This window comes from Lepidochelys olivacea (assembly GCF_965140295.1).
Source record: "Lepidochelys olivacea isolate rLepOli2 genome assembly, chromosome: 8".
Classification (NCBI taxonomy): Eukaryota; Metazoa; Chordata; order Testudines; family Cheloniidae; genus Lepidochelys; species Lepidochelys olivacea.
In genome coordinates this window covers 98,675,070-98,693,135 of record NC_140418.1, presented here as the reverse complement: position 1 = coordinate 98,693,135, position 18,066 = coordinate 98,675,070, and the positions used below count along the sequence as shown (strand labels likewise).

General features: G+C 40.7%; 1 protein-coding gene across 3 annotated transcripts; it reads left to right on the top strand.

Moving 5' to 3' along the window:
- Positions 1-4,164: 4,164 nt before the first annotated feature.
- CDKN2C (cyclin dependent kinase inhibitor 2C) lies at positions 4,165-10,886 on the top strand. Of its 3 annotated transcripts, none has more exons than XR_014712609.1 (2): positions 4,165-4,983; positions 8,860-8,991. XR_014712609.1 is itself a non-coding variant. In XM_084636155.1 (2 exons), the coding sequence occupies exons 1-2, from the start codon at positions 5,345-5,347 to the stop codon at positions 9,238-9,240; spliced, it is 510 nt and encodes a 169-aa protein (XP_084492281.1). In that variant the 5' UTR covers positions 5,047-5,344; the 3' UTR covers positions 9,241-10,886. The 3 variants fall into 3 exon arrangements, 1 of the variants encoding a protein (XP_084492281.1); XR_014712610.1 differs by having other exon boundaries at positions 4,899-5,022; positions 8,860-8,947; XM_084636155.1 differs by lacking the exon at positions 4,165-4,983 and adding an exon at positions 5,047-5,473 and having other exon boundaries at positions 8,860-10,886.
- Positions 10,887-18,066: the final 7,180 nt, after the last annotated feature.

The window sequence follows — 18,066 nt, the reverse complement described above, 5'->3', positions numbered from 1 at the left end:
CAGATTGTCACTGATAAACAAAACAGGTGCTTTCATTGTGACATATATAAATACAGTGATTCAGCTCCAAGCCAGATTAATTGTTCCTTAAACATAATTTCATTTTCCTTTGACAGTACATGATTTTTTTATACACTGGGCAAACAGTGACTTCCTTTTAATGAGAAAAAAAGAAAAGGGATGGCTAGGTGTGCAAGATTAATTTCTCAGTCCTTGTAACTCCTCTCATATGGGAAACAACCAATTTGACATAGGTTTCATAGGTTTATGACCCAACAGATGTTAATATGCATAATAGCCCGCCCTTTACTCTTAGGTTTCCCACAACAGCACTTTAGGTCTCAGCTCCATCACATATAATCACTAAACTTGTTTCATAATATTTATGCAAGTCCTAGTTTTCAACGTTCTTTGTTGTTTGTCAATATATGTCCCCTAATGTTTTCCATCTCTCCTCTGGCTATATACACAGTTTGACTCTTTAACTGGCTAATTAATCCAATTTGTTTTATTCCACCCCCTGCATAATTTCTAGTTACTTCGCTGCCACCTAAGGTCAAACACAGAATCAGTCACACAGCCTTCCTAACATTACACGATGGACAAGATCTACATTACAACATATTTGCGATTCTAGATATTCTTTTCTATTTTAAGATACATAAAGTTAGTTCTTGAATGATTTTATTTTCGCGTTTGTAAGACGATATATACAAGCCTGTTCAGAATATATGGGCTTTCTGCTGATCATCAGAAAAATAATGGCAGGACTGATACTAAAAGGGAGGAGGGGGGAGGGGAAAATAGAGAAAGAATAAGTCACAATGGAAGCCATTAAAGAAAGGGAGGGTGATTTAGGGAAATAAACATTACATGCAAGTTACAAGCTGCAGACGAACATCGAAAAGTTTAATTGTATCTGTCTGCAGGTTAGACCATTTGCCCACAACAAAGCAGTAAGATAGCAGGAGATAGAATTATTAAGGCACATTGCTAGATGCTAATAAGAACTGTGATCTTTATGATGCATTTGGTTTGTTTCATATGACTAGACAATCGTTTTAGAATGTCAAGGTGAACTATAACAATATCAAAGCCCTACTTGGGATGGAAAGCAAAATATGTCATTCAAACTGGATATTCCACTTTGTCCTACTCCTGTTCCAATTCACGTTGACTGGTTTTGCAGTAGAGATTTACTACACCTTGTTAGTTTAATCCTTCTGGTTTAACTTTACAGAATGTATAGATGACACAGCTATTACTGTCACACTATCTCCTTTTTCCACTGCTTGACATTACAGACAAGTCTGTACTATACACACTATGTGCTTCGATACCAGAGACCGTATATACTCAACTATAAACCAATCTACCCACATATTACTACAGAGTAACTATAATAAAGGCTGAAAGGCAAGTTTTGTAAATTGGATTAAAGCCAGCTATTTTCTGTCAGCAATTTAAAACTGTAGTTTAGTAAATAGCGCTGCAATATTACTCACGTCCATCAGCTGTAGTCAAAGGTTAGTTACCTGGTGCTTATCAAAGCAATATTTTAAGCGAAAAGTATCCATCTTAAGCTAAATAAGTAGCAGGATCGGGACCAAAATGATAAGAAGACGAAAAATGCTAAACCTACGTTGCAGTCCAGATTACAATAATATAAATAACTTCGTTTATTCCCCTCACAACTCTTAAATACTCCCAAACTGGGTGTTTCCTATACATACTGGATAAATTATAAATGGTACTTGGAAGGTAGGGAAGTCAGGTGGGTACATGTTTGCAGTTCTCCCGTGTGATGTCCGATGATTATATCTGTCTGCAGAGGGTTTGGGGTGGTTGTTTTTGTTTTTACTGTTGTGTTGGACGCTGTTACAGCTCTTTCTATTTTATAAGATATGTCTCTTTGTAATTGTTAACAGTGATTAATTAAAAACAACGTGCTCCTTCCTACAGACATTTTAAAAGGACATAAAAGGCAGCAGGTGGTATGATGCTACTTTTCTGCCTGGTCAATTTAAGCTGAAAAAAAAGAGAGGCCTTCAGTGTCTCAAAGTAAACTATTTTTGTGACGATGACCAGTCACTTCTGTGAGCTGAAATTATTAACAAAAGAAGGATTCTTCTTAAGTGTCGTATACAAAGATTAGTAAAAGAATATCGTATTTATGGGTCAATTTCTGCAATGACTTAACCTACATATCATTCAATTAAAGTTAATAGACTTGAACTAGGTGTAAGTCAGCGCAGAATGTATTTGCAAGCTACCGAATGAAACACCGTCTCCTAAATAATATTGTAATATAATGCCTGTTTTCAGAAAAGCAGTGTTATTGAAAACATACATTTCTGGAATTAACTTTGAAGGTAGTTAAAATATCACACTTCTGCCTAGAAAACTGTTACTCCCTATTGTTACTTATAACAGCTAGGTTTGTTATAACAGAATTTGTAAAAGTATGTGCTTTTTTCATCTTGTTTGCTTTGTGCATTTGACAACAATGTGAGGATAGTCAGTTTCACTATTTCCTGTGCTATTCACTGTATCAGCCCGTTCATCAGCTTCCCTTGTTGCTTGTGTCATTTTTTCACAAAACAGAGAAAAGAAAAACATTTTCAAAATAGGAAAATGTGGCTGTGAAGCCACAGAACTTTGCCAGGAGACTCAGATGCCTAAGCAGTACTTCTAACTACTTTTAACTTGCTTTTTGACTGCCTACATTTCAAACCTTTAAAAACAAATTATATTTCTAGCATTAGGTTTCTTAAATCAGGCCCCGCATTTGCGCTGCCTACGCATACAAAACTTCCATTGTTGTCAATGGGAGTTTTGCCTAGAAGTGAGTGCAGGATCGGCTCCTTTAATTATCTGGTATTGTTTCTAAACAGCTCCATTTAACATCTCATTGAGTTAGCCAGAGTGTGTATTAAAATGAACGTTTTGCTTACGCATGGAAAATAGATTGACAGAGTATTTATCAAAAGAACGTATTCGGTATACTTATATGGGAGTCCTGAATCTGATGCGAAGTACAGCATACTTTTCAGAGCGATGACCTGTGTGGAATTCAGGCTTCCAAGGCTCACTGATTTTGGAGCAATTCAGTATTTAAAACCGTTTACAATTCAAATGATTTTAGTCACCTCTGGCAATAAAATCCTCACTCCCACTCATCGCTACTTCCTTCTCCTTTGACATACAAGTGGATCCCGCATTTCTTCCATTATAGCCATGTGTATTTTTCACTGAACATGGCAGTTTTCAGTTTTTCGAGGATGCTAGAGACAAGAGAAGCAAAGCTTTCTGCCCTGGATTATCGCTGTTCACAGTCAGAATCATCTGACATTGACCCTTTAGCCATGACCTTGTCTTTAGGGAGCAAGCCTTAGTGTGGGGACCTGGAAACTGCCTCCTTTCGGGATGCTCGCTACACTCAAGTTGGCCCGATGCTGCTCTCATTGATTTCAGTAGCACGTCCCACATTTACTTGAATGAGAAAAAGGACCGGGCCCGGTGACCCTTCTATGGACTGCCCACTGGAAGGCTGCTTATGGACACGCACCTCTGTCCTTAACTAGTGCCCTGATATTACAGCAAGAGAGTGTGGCAGGAACAGCATGGGGTGCCTGCCCACAGACACCTTTCCACAGCCCTGGGGTCCTAGGGATTGGCCCTGCAGCTGTGTCAAGGGGAATCTCCTCTTTAGGCCTCACCAGCGGCCCTCTTGCAAGGCAATCTGAGGGGTGGGGGGTGGAGGGGGGTTGTTCTTCTGGGGCATGATTTTAACCTTGGATGCCACAGGGGAAACAAGAGGCTAAGCGTGCAAACAGCCGCTCAGCGCGCTGCCCGGGGCTGCTGGGGCCTGCGAGGTGCGTGAAGGCGAAGGGGAGGGTGTGCGCCGACGCAGGCCTTCCTGCTCGCCTGGAGGCGGCAAAGCAACTCCGCCGGGCCTCCTTAAATCTCTGCCGTTACAAGGTGGGCGGGTATTTCAACTCAAAAAGCGCTCAAATTTTTTTTCTTTTCAAAAAAAGCTGATGAGGTTAAAACCGGGGAAGGGGAAGGAGAGCGGCAGAAACCGGCCGGGTGTCGGGGGGCGACGGAAGCCGCGCTTGGCCGGGCAGCCGGCGGCGGGTCTGGCGGAGCCCGGCGAGGAGGAAAGTCGCGGCTGTCACTGCGGCGGCGGCGGCTTGGCAGGGCTGGGACGGTGGCACCGCCGGTTCGCGGCCGCCGCTGGGCGCAGGAGAGCCGGACCTGCGCTTCCCTGCTCCGGGGGCGGGGGAGGGGGGGGGTCGGGGTCACCTCGCAGCCCCGGAGACCCGCTGCCTCCTCCCGCCCCTGTTCCCGGCCCGCTCGCTGCGGGGAGCGAAAGAGGGACCCCGCGATCCGAAGGGCCGGCGGAGCCCAGGGGGCCGAGCTGCGGCACGGCGAGCCCTAGGCGGGAAGGGCTCACCCCGCGGCTTGCAGCCGTGATGCCGCTGTGGACCTCGGAGATCGCCCCGGCCGGTGCGATGGAGCCGCCGCCGCCGCCGCCGCCGCTGGGCTTCTCCTCCGGCCCCTGAGCCCTGGCGGAGGCGCTGGCACCGGCATGCAGCCGCCCTCGGACCGCCGCAGGACCCGGCGCCCTTCTGAATGCACCGAGCCACCATTGCTGGGGGCCGCCGAGCCTGCGCCTGGGGCGGCAGCCGCTGGGGACCCCGGGCGCCTTCTCCGCCGGGGAAGATTCGCTGAAACCGAGACCCGTCCGGGTGAAGGCAGCTAGCGTGTGAGCTGTGCCGCGGATCAGCCTCCTGCTGTCTCCCCTTGGCTGGCTTTTTTTTTTCTTCTTCTTCTTCTTCCTTTTTTGCATACTTGGCTTGGAATAAACGCAGCTGCCCGCGATGAAGGGGGGCACCCCAACCGATAGTGGATGCATGCGGCTTACGAAGAATTCTCGGCGAAGCTGTTCCTGCTGAGTCTCAAATCTCGACTTGAATAAGGGTGGGTTGTTTTCTTCTTCAGTCTGAGTTAGCCTCCTAGGTATGTGTATATATGTTATCTGTAACATATATAAGATATTATATATTAATATAGCTCCCCTTTAAAATGGCCCAAGTCCTTAATGTGAGTTACTCTACGTGTAGAAGCAAAGAAATATTCTTTCAAGTGGAGCTGCAGTTTTGCTGAATAATCACGTGTGAATTTAGGGGCGGGCTCTTGGCAAGCAGTTTTTTACGAGTATTTACTACAAGGTCTACTCCAGAAGATTAACCATCCCAGTCCTTCTGTCAGTCTCCGATGTCATGCCTGGTTAAAAAAACCCCCAAACTCACCTTTTTTCGATCGTCAGTCACCCTAAAGAATGGCCGAGCCTTTGGGGAACGAGTTGGCGTCCGCAGCTGCAAGGGGGGACCTAGTGCAACTTACTAATTTGTTGCAAACGAATGTAAACGTCAATGCCCAAAATGGATTTGGGAGGACTGCGCTGCAGGTTGGTATCCAGAGAGAGAGAAAATATTTCATCACTGCTACCTACGTGACCCGCGTTGCAGAAAGACAAGGTTCTAAATAGGCGGGTGTAACAAAATTTCTGTATTTGTTTTAACCTAGTTGGTTGCCATATTTTATAACTTTAGTGGCTCTAACTCCCTAAAATGACGTACTTGAAATACAACTGGCCAAAAACCATTATTTTAAACGGGGATCATCCTCAATATCAAATAGATTGCGAGTTTCATCCAATTTTATTATTGGGGGAAGGGGAAGGAAGGCAAAGAAAAGGTTGGCGAGATGAAAAGAAACCATCCTAGCTGAGCACTGTTTCATAGAAGAATTGTAAACACATACGGATTATTATTTGAGGTTTTGTGTTGTTTTTAAAAAAAAAACATAGGGTAGAAAAATACATGAATTTTCTCGAGTATTTATTCTGGAGTGGATGGTACTTTCCTCGGTATGGTGTTTGTGACGAATGACCTTTCTGCATGTGGAAACATGCTGCCCTGGCACTGAGTACCTTTAGCGGTACAGCAACAGTTAGGCGAAGGAGTTAGAGTTCAGTCTGAATCACTTGCCTACCCATTCATAATTAAGGCTGAATAAAAATAGTATTTTCAAACCGGACACTAGTGGATGAACTCAAAAGATTTCACTTCGGAGGCCATACGATTGTACGTCCTAATTTTCAGTATTTAGATTTAGAGGCAGTAGTTGGAACCGATCCAACCGCTAAATATTGGAACCGATTAAAGTTTTTTTCTCTTAAGATCATCAAAATGATGGCGAAAATGTTAGAATACAGATGAAAACGTGAAACTGGCTATTTTTAACTAGAGTGAAATTCTGTGGCTATTTATACTGTACACTGTGTAAGGAAATGTGAAACTAGAGTCATAGTTTTGTTTTGTTTAAGTTCACACTTTTAAAAACTTGTTTCTCTTTTCAAATACGAACTACTGTTCACTTCTGAAATGTTCTTTTCAGGCACTGTGTTGTTTGCAACTGAAATCCAGACACTTACTGGGTCTTTGGCTTAAAATCAAAATGCAGGATCTGGAAAAGAGGAAATTCTTGTCTGAACACAATAATCATTCTTATTTTTCTGTTTCAGTTAAACGCAAGAACTATACGATTATCCTTGCACTATTTTTACTATTATCACATAGGCAGGGGATTGGGTGACACTGCAGACACCTTATAAGAGAATGAAAGACCTTGTATCGAAACCTCACACACACTAACTTCTGTAGGAAATCAGGAAACGCTTTGCCAAATTTTTTATCCTTAAAATGAGGCTGAAAAATTCAGTTGCGCTGCAGTAAAATATAGGGCTTTACAAAAATAGCGATCAACAGACTTACACTGGGAAATATTTTACACCGTGGCATAGCACCCAGCTATCTTAAACATGAGCATACATCTGATCATATCTACTTTTATTGCAGCTTAATCATCACCGATTTAGTGAACCATAACACCAATCAAACCAGAGTTGTCTGTCTACTTATTTTCAGTATGCATAAACCTGAAACATGCTCTGGGTAGGTGACAGAGGTCAAGAATATTTTCAATCAACAGTCTCCAATGTGGTTCACTCGGTACTGAGCCGGCTGAAAGTGAAATTGTATTTTCGTGTGCAGTTATGCTAATTTAATCTACTTATAAATATTTTCCTCCGCACTTTTTCTTTTTGACGATACGTACTCATGCAGGCCTCAGATATTGAGTTTCACCTCCTTCAGGTTTGTTCCACAGACCTCTCTTACCCCCCCCCCACACACCCCAGCCCCCAAATTACAATATCACTGATATTTGACGCCACAATTGTATCCTAAATCCGACGAGCATTACCTTTTGTATCACACTGAAGTTTTAGGGTGCGCAAGGAATCGAGGATGGGCTCCCCGAAAGAATAACAGATACGCCTAGGATTTACCAAACAATAAGAAAAAAGGGGGGGAAAAGAGGAGGATGCCCTCACTTATTTTCCAGAGGTATAGCCGTACCTCTTATAATCTCTATCCAGAATTGAAAGGTATGGCAGGTAATGTAAAGGAAACATTCAGTTATCTCTTATCACAGATAACCTTTCCCCAATCCCAACCCTACCCTATCCTATAATAATATGTATTTTATATGTGCCGTTTTCACAAAGCCTAATACACATTTATTTTTCAATAACAGCAGACTTTCAACAACTGCCTTGTAGAATTTGTAATTTGTGGTGACATTAGTGTAACTGTAATCCTTGTTTATGCTAGTAAAAGAAAGCTTCTTTGCAAGATTTTCAAGATATCGGTTGAAAATTTCTAAAGAAGTAAAGAAGGTATTTTTCCCTTATCTGATGTTGATAATAAATTTGTCTCCTTGCTAGAGTAGTTGAATACTAGGTCTTGAAAAAACATAGACTGTAACATGGGAAAATTATAAACGATCTATGTTGTTTCATTCTTTTAAAGACTGAAGGGACAGAAGTTCTGGCGAACTTTGGGGTCAGGCCAAGCCACTCAAACCCCTAATCAGAGATGTCCGTGTGCTCAGTTATAATAGGTTAATGATGTGATCAGACAAGGTTAAAGAAATAAAGTTTTACTTAACAAAAAGAATCATTAGGAACACTGATCGCTCTTCTTAGGAGTGTTATTTTTAACAACATACACTGACAGATTGCTTAGACAAATTCTGAAGCTATGAGATAAAAATGTTTGTTTTACAAGAACTTATGTGAACTTTAGGTCATCTCTCTTAAGTTCTCCATTTTGGGCAGCACACAATGAAGCACAGATCTTGCAGAAAACGTTGAAGGATTATTTTCTTTATATATAGAACTACGGCACATTTATAAGGTCATACTGACATTTAATGACAAGAAAGAGACAATTTAAACACTTACTGGAGAGTTTATCCTACATTTTGTGTTACTGAAAGCATAAATATCAGAGCCTCAGAAAGTCATCCATCTTATACTTAATGAGTTTAAAGAAGTTAATTAAAGTTTCTCAATATTTATGGTAAATGAAACAGATTTATATATAGATTTTAGCAACGAAAAAGTTGAGATAGAAGGCAACATTATAAAAAAGCATGATAACCTCAATATTCCACACTAGCTCATTTTGATATTAATCTCCTGTGAGATAGAAATATATTTCTCACTGAAAGAATAGAATTATTCGTAAATTTACTGTGGCTAGTGTAGAAATTGGAAAGTTAAGTTTACTCTTACATCAATTTTGTACCAGGGTTCCTCTGCATAGGTAAAATAGGTTTCCAACAGTGACAAAGCTCAAATAGAAAAATGAAGATTCTCAAACAAGTGAGTGAAACGAGTAGTTCTAATATTATTTGGAGTATTAAACTCTTATTTTTCCTCTTTAGGTGATGAAACTTGGGAATCCTGAAATTGCCAGGAGGTTGCTAATTACAGGTGCTAATCCTGATCTGAAAGACAGTACAGGGTTCGCTGTAATTCATGATGCAGCCAGAGCGGGTTTCCTGGACACGCTGCAGACTTTACTGGAGTTTAACGCTGATGTTAACATTGAGGATAATGACGGAAACCTGCCATTGCACTTGGCAGCTAGAGAAGGCCACCTCCCAGTAGTGGAATTCCTTATTAAGCATACAGCAAGCAAGGTGGAACATCAGAACAAGAAGGGAGACACTGCCTACGACTTGGCTAAGCTGTACAAGAGGAACGATGTAGTTAAACTAATGGAAGGCAGCAGTTTAAGGGCAGAAGCGGCAGACATGAATTAAATCAAACACGGACAACTTCTTAGTTGGACATCAAAGCGTATAGCCCTTGTTTTTAATAACATTTATTACAACTTATTTTCTTCTTCTTCTTCTTTAAATAACTAGTGCAAGTCTGGTGAAACTGAAAAGGTGTAGACTGTGTAGCAAATGAATATATTTACAAATCACACCAACAGCATTGCCCTGCACCTGCCATCCGCACAATGCTAGAAGAGACACAACATGGACACATGTTGATCGCTTTTGCTTAGTTCTTGCAGTGTATATTTGTACACTTTCTTCGTTTGTTTTAGGTCACTAATTCTAAACAAGCTATATGCTAAAATGCTTTATGTTTCTGACATTTACTTTTAAAAAATGTTTTACTGTGATATTTTTTCTCAAGATCATGCTTCACAATTTTAAGCACTGTCTCTGACAAAACAGGACATTAAAGGGTGTAGCCTGTGGTTCAGGCAACGCTTGAATTTAAAGGACGTTTGGCCTGTAAAGACAGCAGGATGGGGCCCTACAAGTGTCAGGAAATAGCTGCATTTGGACACTAATAAGAGCTTGTAGAACTAGGTAATTTGCTTTCTAGATTGAGATTATACTTTTCTTTTTCACTGTATTTAATCTTTCACAAATCTGCTTCTGAAATTGATTAACAGCAACAATGTAAGTGGCTTATTTGTTTGCCAGAGGTTAAAACAGCTAAGCTTGGTTGTTCTGTGCACGGAACAATACACTTTCCTAGTTTCAAAACAAGCAGCAGACAACCATTGTCAGAGGAAAGAGTATAATAAGGCTGTGATACCAACAGAGAGATCCCAGTTTTCTGGTCACTCCACAATCGAAGAGAAGGTAGACTCTATTTAAGAAATATTTGCTTTCCACCAAACTTTTTATTTTAATTAATCATTTTACTTATGTTGCATCTCACAAACCGTGGATATTTGAATACAATGGAATTTAGAGGGAATCACGTTTTTTCTCATAACATTATATTATCGCTTGCACGTGAAACACAACACAACCCTGAATATTTTAATTAACAATATTTTAATGCTTGAATATGGTTGGGAGCATTTCGGAGACCCACAGTCACGTACCGTCCGATGCTGCGCGGCGCTGAGCGCCTTCTGCCTCCATGAATGCAATGGGCGCTGACGATGCTCAGCACCTTGTCGGACTGAGTTTACTGTCAACATTTTATACCATGTTATAGGTGTTAGTCGTCTGGCAGATCAGCAGGTTTAAGTGCTTTATTTTTAATATTCTAAACATTTTAACTGCATTAAAGAGATGGAATCAAATCAATGTAAAACGAACACATTTACAAATATCAACAAAATAGCACTGAAAGGGGGAATATACTTTAGTTAAGATTATTTTAATTTTTCAGCAAAGGTTTTACCCCCCAGAATCAATAACCATTGTTTGAAAACAAAAAATTTTTTTTCCAGAAACTGTTTATCACGTGTTTACTATACACTCGCTGTCACATTGCTGTGTTCTTGATTAAAAACCTCTCTGACAGATGGAGCTGTGTGCATTCATTTTCAATGTTATAATTTTTGTTCATAAATAATTTGTAAATCAATCACCTAAATAGGATGGAGCATGTGGTGCACGTTTTATGAAAGAATCTACACAATAAATTACACGAAGATTACTAAAAGAAACATATTTCGAGTTATTAAAACCTTGGAGTGCAATTCACAATCCGATAGGGTTACATGGCCACAAACAAACCCGTGCTGGTCCTCACAGAATGGCCTTGTCACTTTGCCACTCAGCCTAAAACATTGCGTGATGTCCTCATTCTTTCCCCATCTTTACAACTAGGCATTCACATGCTTCATCGTTTCGCTATAAGGCTGAGTCTCCACTATGTTTTCTCACTTTCTCCCCACACCCGCAGGGAACCGTTCTCTAAATCCGAAGGCAAAGTTCATCTGTGGAGCTGTCTTGCTTCTATGCCATCTGCTAAGCTAGATCTCCCTCCTGAGGTCTACAAGCATCCAGTTTTAATTTAAACAGAACCGGTCTAATTAATGCCTTCCTAAAAACAGCCTGGGCTCCAAAACTAACGCCCCTGGGTTCAAAAATAAGGGCATTCATTGCAAGGAATATGGCCGAGTTACAACGGACTTCAGACCCCTTTTTAGATGGAGGGTGTTTTCCAATGAGACCAAGCTCTAGCTAGCAATGTGTATAAATAATGTTGAAAAGCACTCCCCTGATTTAAAGTTCATTTTGTTTACTCTTTGACATTTCAATTGTAAACAGTTCTTTATTTCTCAGAAACAAGACTGGAAATTAAACTTCTCATTCTGATACTGCTAAAATACTATTATTTTCCTTTTTTACATCACGAAGTTTACAATAACTACAAAACGACTACTGGAAAGTAAAGATACATTTTTGCTACCGTAGTGCGCACCCTGTACAGCCTAGTTGGAGATAGCTTCTGACTTGGAGGAAGGGAGTTGTCAGTTTATCTTTTCTAAAAAAAACTCTAAAGTTTACTTAGCATAGACAAAAAAGAGCTCTACATTAATAAGGATCCCCATATTGAAAAAAAGTTGCTAATTTAATGTGGTTTCAGAAATGACTTGTGTTTCCCTACCAATAGCCTACCAACAAAAACTAGTGTTAAAAATTCCCACGTTTGTGAATATCTCAGTTTAATATTTACTAAGAGATCCAAAATAGTGTCGTGTATAAATTAGAATGAAGTAATATTGAGATAGTTTATTGCGTCCTGCTGATAGAAGCAGAGATTAATATAGCATTTGAGGAATGGGGAATAAAGAACGTAGCACTGAGAGGAGTACACAAACAGTAACAGATTCTGCAAGCACAGACTAAATATAATGAAAAGAGCACAAAATAGATAACTATACAGGGATAAACAAAGAACAGGCAATGTACAAATGCAAATTTGGGGAGTTGAGCCTATCCAAAGGGATTACACTGCTTTTAGCAAGGTTGCTGGATTTGGCCTTTGTTTTGCAATTGACTTCAGGACAATGACAGTGACTGCTGAATTCCATTTGAGCCAGGACAAAATTTAAAGTATTGCTGTATGGAACCAATATAGTTTAAACTATTTTAGCATCTTTGAAATAGAATGAAATAATCTTTATGTCCTGAGATTAACAGAGAATGAACTGTCCAATACTAATGCAGATAAAGAAACCCATTATGTCATTATGCTGGAAAGGTATTGAATCAATTCTTAGCATTCGGCATATTAAAATGAATTCAGCGTCGCTATTAATATAGTAAATGACTGCGTATTTAACTACATGAATGAAATTTCTTCGTATGGTAATCTGTGCAACTAGAGGAATGAAAGAAATGTTTTATTCTATGGTGGGATAATAAATGAACTTACTATTAAGTGCCAATGCAGGGCTCATTAATGCAAAGTCGCAAAAAATCATTGAAAAATATCATTTCAAGCTTTTAAAAATATAACGCACAGAAAATTATCTCATTTTAAGAGGTTTGGGAAAATCACTGAACAACTAAAAGCAGGCATACATTGTTATTATTTACTTACTAAACTGGTGAATCTCCCACCAAAAAGCCAGGAAAGGAAAAGCTTCTGTATTTTGCTTGTTAGAGACTGTTGTATTTTACATGATTGGGGACGGGGAGGGGGAGGGACATTTCTCACCAAGGAACCAGAAGCCAGTCTGAAAAATCTTGCCCCACCACAAATGCGTTCAAAATGTCGGATTTGCTTACAACCCCTTCTCAAGAGCGGGTTAGATAAAGCCGGGTCTCAGAGGGGTTCCCCGGCTGAACCCAGCCCCCTGGTCCGCCCGGGGCAGGTCTGAGCAGCCCCTCGGGCCGCTGCAGGCGAGCAAAGCCGCGGGGGAGGACGAGGGGGGGACGCGCGGCTCCGAAACCGTTAGCTTTGCTTCTACGGTTTCTTTTCCCTTTCTCTTCCTGTCCAAATATTTTAAATTTCCGCGCCTTAAATAACAGTCTGATTTATTTCGTTAGTTTCCTCCGCGGGCCTTGCTGCGGCTTGGTCTCAGCCCCCCCCCCCATGCCTGAGGGGCTCCGCGGTCAGCCCGCTCCCGCACGCCGACCCCGCTTCCCAGTGGGCTCCGCCAGCCAAGCCGGCTGCGCCGGCAGCCTGAGGGGGCAGCCGGGGCGACCCCCGCCCCCGCCCCCGGGCTTTCAGACAGCGCGTCTTTATGCCTCTTGCGAGCGGCAGTTCATTATTTTTTTCTGCCGTCGCCGAAGAGAAGGTGCCGCGCCGAGGGTTTACAGCCCCGATGCCTCCGCAGCGAATTAGCAGGGCGAGTATTTTAAGGGGAAGCTGGACACGCGGCGGGAATGCTGGTGACACGGGGAGGGTGACGGCTGCCCTTCCGACTGCAAGGTCCAAAGCCCTGGGCGGCTGCGAGCATCTCCCGCTGTCTCCTCTTGGACGCTGGGTTCCCACCCACCTACCCCCAGATTTCAAGGCGGCAGAAGCGTCTCTATCCAAGGTACCCTTTATGCCACATGGAGGTAGCAAGGAGATGGGTTTGGGTTCAGGTTTCCATAGAAGTGGGGACTGACGTGTGTTTTCCTGTTCCTGGTTTTCAAGACCTTCCATAATGTGCTAAAATCATCTGCAGCCGAATGAGAAAAATATTCCCTATGCTTCTTAGTCTCTTGACCAGAAAGTGAAAGAATCGACCTTTAGAAATAATATTAACTTTATTTTATTTGACTCTAACCAGACGTGCCAAAACTTTCCTCTGGTGCTGCAAGATAAAATAAACCTCCGAGGTGGCACCCAAAGTGATCTTCTTAGAATGATTTTAATCGTGGAAGAAAGCTACAATAATAAGGCTTCTTTTATTTAAAAGGACTATAACTACAACCCCCCATGGATACATTATAACGATAAACGCGGGTTCCACGGTCTGTGCTTTTAAGACTATTTGAATCGTCTTCTTTAAGGGCAGTATCATTCATATTTTCTGCGAAGTTGATCTTAATAAGCAATCAGGAACACTTCGGATATTTTTAAATAATCTTGACTTTTCAGGGTTGCTTCCAGTAAAAGGGAAGAAATACTATGAGAAAACTAATCATGGCACCTGCAAAAGCACAAGTGAAATGTATTTATTTTGTCACCTGTGTTGTAAAATGGCTTCAGAACCATACAAAGACACAAAATGAATGGGGAAAAGGCGGAGTGTGAGGGGGATGCTAACTCAGCTCTTTTAGTACAGATCGGACATTAAATTAACTGATTCAGCCCCAAACCCACTTTATTAATCCATCTAGTCAGCTCTAGCCAAGTAAGTACTGCGGCAAAAAGGCACGTTCTCCCTGAAAAAAATATTTAGAGAGTATAATCTGCTTTTCGGGTGGAAGCAGAAAAGCACTGAACCTGATTTCCAATTGCATTTCTTTGTTCCCCTGTCAGAAACCAGCTAATTTCCATACTAATACAAAAACTAAAAAATTAGCAAGCTCACTACACTTAGCCAATGAGTAGTTTTAATAAACTTATTTTCACATAAGAAAGGACTAGATATTTTTGTGTTACTGTCACTAAGAGGTTCACATTAATTGATGGCACCCTTTGAAAAGGTTTTTCTTTAGTAGATAGTGGCTAGCAAGATGGTCCTGTTCCTTGCCCGCTACATCCTCAAAGGCAGAAATTCAGGCAGACGTAATTTTAGTTTATTCCTTAATAATGTTACTATCAGCAAAATGATATTTTAGTCAGTTTTGTCCACACAAATAATTAAAACACAGATAACTAAAGTGCTTTCACACATATTTGTACAACACAAACCACAATGAAATGCTGTGTGGAAAAGTTCTTTTCAGAGTTTAAACCTTATGAAACTCCAGGACAAAACATAATACACACCACATTTATACTCAGAAGACAGGGCAGGCCTGACTCAAAGCTTTTACCAGTCTGAGTAAGGACTATAGTTTCAGGTCTTAAATTATTAACCTCTCATTCACTCCCACACTGTAAGTGATGTAAACAAGTCAGTTTAGGCCCATTTGATATCAAATCAAGAGCATTTTCTCTCAGGCATACTAATATAAAGGTGGTGTAACATCATTTCAAATGCCCTCAATTCTAACAGAGATGAAAGACCTTAATATGTTGGTAATGAATTCTAAATCATTAACTTTTGCTTATATTTAGTGATGTTGAAGAATAGGTAGCTGGAATTTTTTTTAAGTCACTGATGATTAGACCACAAGTAGGCCTAGAAATTGAGCTCCTGGTTACAAATGTTATGAAGATTTCAAATAGGCCAGATTTTTAAAACATCCATGAATAGGACAAATAAATTCACTGGGCAACAATAGATATAAGTAACTAAAAATAAAATTGAATGATGCCTAAATCTGATTATATTATGACTCCAAAGAGTGTATTTTTAAACATGAACTGGCTTATTTTACTTTTCTTTATTAATGTATTTTGTATAAACTTCTTTTAATACTTTTTTTCTTTTTTATCAGTTTATGATCTATCAGTCATTTTTTAAACTATGTGTCTCCTGTAAGCAACAAAAAAAGCAGTGGCTAATATGATGCATATCGATTTTTCAGCTTCTTTTTGTTTCAGTATTATAAAATAAGTGCTGTGAACTAAAGAAGAAGAACTAAACTACACTGTCATATGGTAACAATATTTACAACAGTATGGCTATGGGTTGAAATGTACAGCAATTTCCTTCATGTATGAACATTCTAAGTTAAAGAAGCATATTGCATGTAAAGAAGGTGGTAGATAATTAACAATATTCATTTAATCTAATTATAGACCTCTAAGGCAAAAAAATGGACTTTTCATTGTTGTTTGTTCACAGAAGTTACTTGAAAAAACACTGCAGCCACAAAGCATAACATGACCATACTATGTGTGATACTAATTTGTTTTTTATAAATTTTGTGAATTTGATGATCATTAAATTCAAGAATTAATAGCAAGGCAGATTCTGTGTAAGCTTCTTGCACAATACTGCCAGTACACTGCAACATTATCTGCAATTTCAGGGATCAGCAGAGACAGCTAATTATGCCAGATTGTGTGGTGGTTTTGAAATATGAAAAAATGTCTATTATGAATCAATTATAAATTGTTTAGTAAGGGCATAATTCTGAAATACATTAATTTATGCTTTTGAGTCACGAAAAGTTCTATATACAGGCCTAAATCAGCACATGCAACTCCCAATTACAGTACAAGGACCATTATTTGTATAACTAGAGTACATATCAATAATTCTAACTTCTGACAGTCTTTGAATACTGAAACTCAAAAGGAAACTGAAGCACTATGGACAAAACCCTGCAAAAAGTATCTGTGGCCTTTAAGAGGAAAGGGAAAATAATCCCTTTAGCTCTGCTGCTTGTGGGGGGAGAGGTGAGTTGTTTATGTAAATCCAAAATCTGAGCACTCATGCTGGACTCTGACACCTCCCTTTCCTTCCCCACTCCATTGCTGGAACTGTGAAACCCCCTGGAAATTTCTGTACTTCTAATGGCTGCAGTAAACCTACTATGTAAGATTTCCCACTCAACCCTACCCCCAAGTTCTTCATTCCTCTGCATTCCGGTCAGGCTAGCTCTACTCTAGGCTTTCTGGGTGCTAGTGGGGAAAAGCACAGGAGACAGTTTTTCTGCTGTCACTTCTGGTGCCACAGTGGCCTCCAGCAAGCAGGAGGAGCAATTGCAGGGACAGTCCTGCTCGTCTGTGAAATGGAGCATGCTCAGTTACTGTGGGGATGGTGCATTCACAGTCTAGTCAGTATGTTGACGTTCTTGGATATGCGCTACAGAGAAGCAGACAGAGAAACGTCATGAAATTGAGTGTAGGGCTTTATTCCACTCAGCGAAGTGTAGGCAACACTACCAGCCCCATCTATAGTTTTAAAATTACTTTAAATATTTTTAAATAAAATTTGCAGAGAGATTTCTGGTTAAAGAGGGTGCATTTCAAATTGTAAGCAAATTGAAAATTTATGCACAAAGTTATAGGAGGCCTGAAAATTAGATTTATAGATTTTTTTACCTTATTTATGGAGCTGCTACTGAGCAGTTTCATAATATGTGACAAATAAAGTTACTCTGTATCCAGACACAGAAAGCAAGAACTAATTTGTTGCTGTAAAATTTAGCAATTCCCACCCATTACCCCCATCCCACTAAAGATGAATCCAACGTTGAGCTGATTTATAGCTCATCAAATATTGATCCACATTTAGAAAGAACAAAACTTTGGGGTATAGTCTCTTAATATGGAACAGGAAGTCCATGAATAAATTAATAATCCTGTATTTGGTGCAGGGATTGAATAGCATGCAGTAAATCAGGCATATGGGAAATGAGGATAACATAAAATATTTAATAGCTGCTAGCTGCTCATTTTATAAGCCCCATCATCCTATCCTTCCTCCTGCACCCCATTCTCTCTGATCCTATCCACCTGGGTCTTGTTCCTCTACACCCTTTGTTCTTGTCCAATGTTCTCCACCCTGGTTCCTGCTCTCCTTCCCCTCTGCTTCTATCTAAACCTCCCTCTCATAACAGCTCCTGATCTCCTCCTCTTCCTCTGTGCCTTTTCCCTCTCCCAGCCCCTGGTTTCTGCCCCCTCTCACTCTACAGCTATTCACCTCTCCATCCATGTGGTCCTGCTATCCTCCCCCTCTGTGCATATCCACCCCTATTCCCCAGCTTCTGCCCCCTCTCATTCTTCTCCTAACTACCCGCCCCCAGCTCCTGAACCCTAACCCCTTTTATGGTTATTCACCCTCTGCAGTTCCTGTCCCATTCCCTCTCCGCTGCTATCCA

Bases quoted from the DNA above. Each gene is read 5' to 3' on its own strand.
- CDKN2C (XM_084636155.1), top strand. From the start codon at position 5,345: ATGGCCGAGCCTTTGGGGAACGAGTTGGCGTCCGCAGCTGCAAGGGGG. The intron at 5,474-8,859 runs GTTGGTATCCAG...TTTCCTCTTTAG, and splicing joins TTGGGAGGACTGCGCTGCAG to GTGATGAAACTTGGGAATCC.